Genomic DNA, 1,803 nt, shown 5'->3' with positions numbered 1-1,803 from the left:
GGCTCCCCTGAACTCGTGCCCCTTCCGTAGTAGGGGATGAAGAGGGTGCCCTTCGCGAGGGTCCACCAATGGTTTCTCTTTCCCGCCTGGCTGCTACCGTGTCCTTGGAAAGATAAGAAGTTCCTCTGCGAGTGGCCATTTGTACTGCAGTAAAATTATCACTTAACATCACACGGTTCATTGGATTCGTACAAGATTTTATCACATCTCACGCAATATAAAAATATTTCTTTTATTTCATTAAAAAAGGATCTCATACATGTATGAGAATCATTATAAGCAAGAAAAGAAAGAACAATGCAATTAAAACAATGCTACTCTACTTAGCAAACTAGCTAATCCTAATCATTCTTCGATCCATCCGAAGCAGAGCTTGTTCCTTGTATTTTCTTGAGTCTCAGGAGGAGCGTTAAAGTCGTATTGAGGTGAAGCCGGAGTGTACGTTGGTGAGGAAGATGTGTGGGTAGGTGTGGCAGGAGTGTATGTAGGTGAGGTTGGATCATCACTCGGGTCTTCATCCTCCCTTCCTCTTCCAAATTTCCCGAAATTTCTCGCCCTTGCCCAAACTCTGGGTCGCTTCAGTTGGCTTCCACTGCCTATCAAGCTGCTTCGGCTGCATGCAATGCAGCTCTCCGAGTTTCTTCAGACAGAAACTCTTGGAATGGAGGTGAAACCCTCTAGTTTTCCCCACTCATAGCAGCCGCATATCCAGCTCGGGACATATGTCGTCCCCGTGCGCTGGTCATACGAGACCCTCTCCGAGGAAAAAAAATTTTGTTCAGAGCTGCTCTCCTCCCCATTTCTCCTCGAGCCGCCATCCGATTACCTCCCATCTGCCCACGTGCCGACCTTGCTCTCAGACAGTTGCATTGGTGATTCCTCCTTCCGTAAGGTGGAGCATGTCCCCCTGAGTAGTGTAGGGGGAGTTCTAATGATAAGAGTCATGATCTCCGAGTATGATGTGAATCAGAGGAGGCTTTAAACATGAGTCACTATGGTTAGCATGTTACTAATTCATATACCCAAAGAAAAAGCAAGACCTAATCTTATCCATTAAACAGATACAAAGCCGTCTTGAAGTTTATCAAGATCTCTATTCACTTCTATTTCTTGCTGTCCTCTATCACGAATGCAGAGACTGGGAATGTTCGGGAAATTCCAGTATGTGTCTTGAACAGAATATTCCCAGATTTTTGGCTGTCAACCAACATCTCGGAGACGGCTACCCCGATGAGGAGCTCCTTGGCCTTCACACCAGTCACCTTCTTCATCCACCGTGGCTCGATGAACGCCGTGACTTCTGCCGCGAACGAGACACTCCGGCCGATCTGCTGGAAGTAGTGATCTTTCTTCTTCTTCTGCTTGAGCCATATGAAGCCCTCGGAACGAGAGAGCCCGATCTCAAGTATATTTTCGAGAGGGAGGAGCCCGCTGGGGATCCCAAACTCATGAAGGAGCTCAGCTGATCTCTTATGGCACTCAATTTCCCCTACATTGATCTCAGCTCTCTCGCTCATGGAGTCAATAATCTGAGAAGACATTCTCTCTCTCTCTCTCTCTCTCAGTGAACCATAGTTTCCTGATGCCTCATCTACATGTTGAACCTCTCTCTCTCTCTCTCTCTCTCTCTCTCTCTCTCTCTCTCTCTCTACAACAGTCAAGTTGGCTCGAGGCAGATCCTTCCCCATTAAATTGACTTGGTCAGTGATCAGGTGAAGTGCATCGGTTGCTGTCGTGGTATTCAGATAGGTGCATTGCCCTGCCAAAAATATGACAGAGAAGACGGATGAAGACAAGGCACGC

At 47.1% G+C, this 1,803-nt stretch overlaps 1 protein-coding gene across 1 annotated transcript; it reads right to left on the bottom strand.

Annotated features, from left to right (window-relative positions):
• Positions 1 to 1,103: 1,103 nt before the first annotated feature.
• On the bottom strand, positions 1,104 to 1,517 carry LOC149827077 (uncharacterized). Its single transcript, XM_090018427.1, has one exon. It carries the CDS (start codon positions 1,515 to 1,517, stop codon positions 1,104 to 1,106), a length of 414 nt encoding a protein of 137 aa, XP_089874553.1.
• Positions 1,518 to 1,803: the final 286 nt, after the last annotated feature.

The sequence above is a fragment of the Nuphar pumila genome, chromosome 10 (genome assembly GCF_984573655.1).
Source record: "Nuphar pumila chromosome 10, dmNupPumi1.hap1.1, whole genome shotgun sequence".
Lineage (NCBI taxonomy): Eukaryota > Viridiplantae > Streptophyta > Magnoliopsida > Nymphaeales > Nymphaeaceae > Nuphar > Nuphar pumila.
This window is presented reverse-complemented; position numbering and strand designations above follow the sequence as displayed.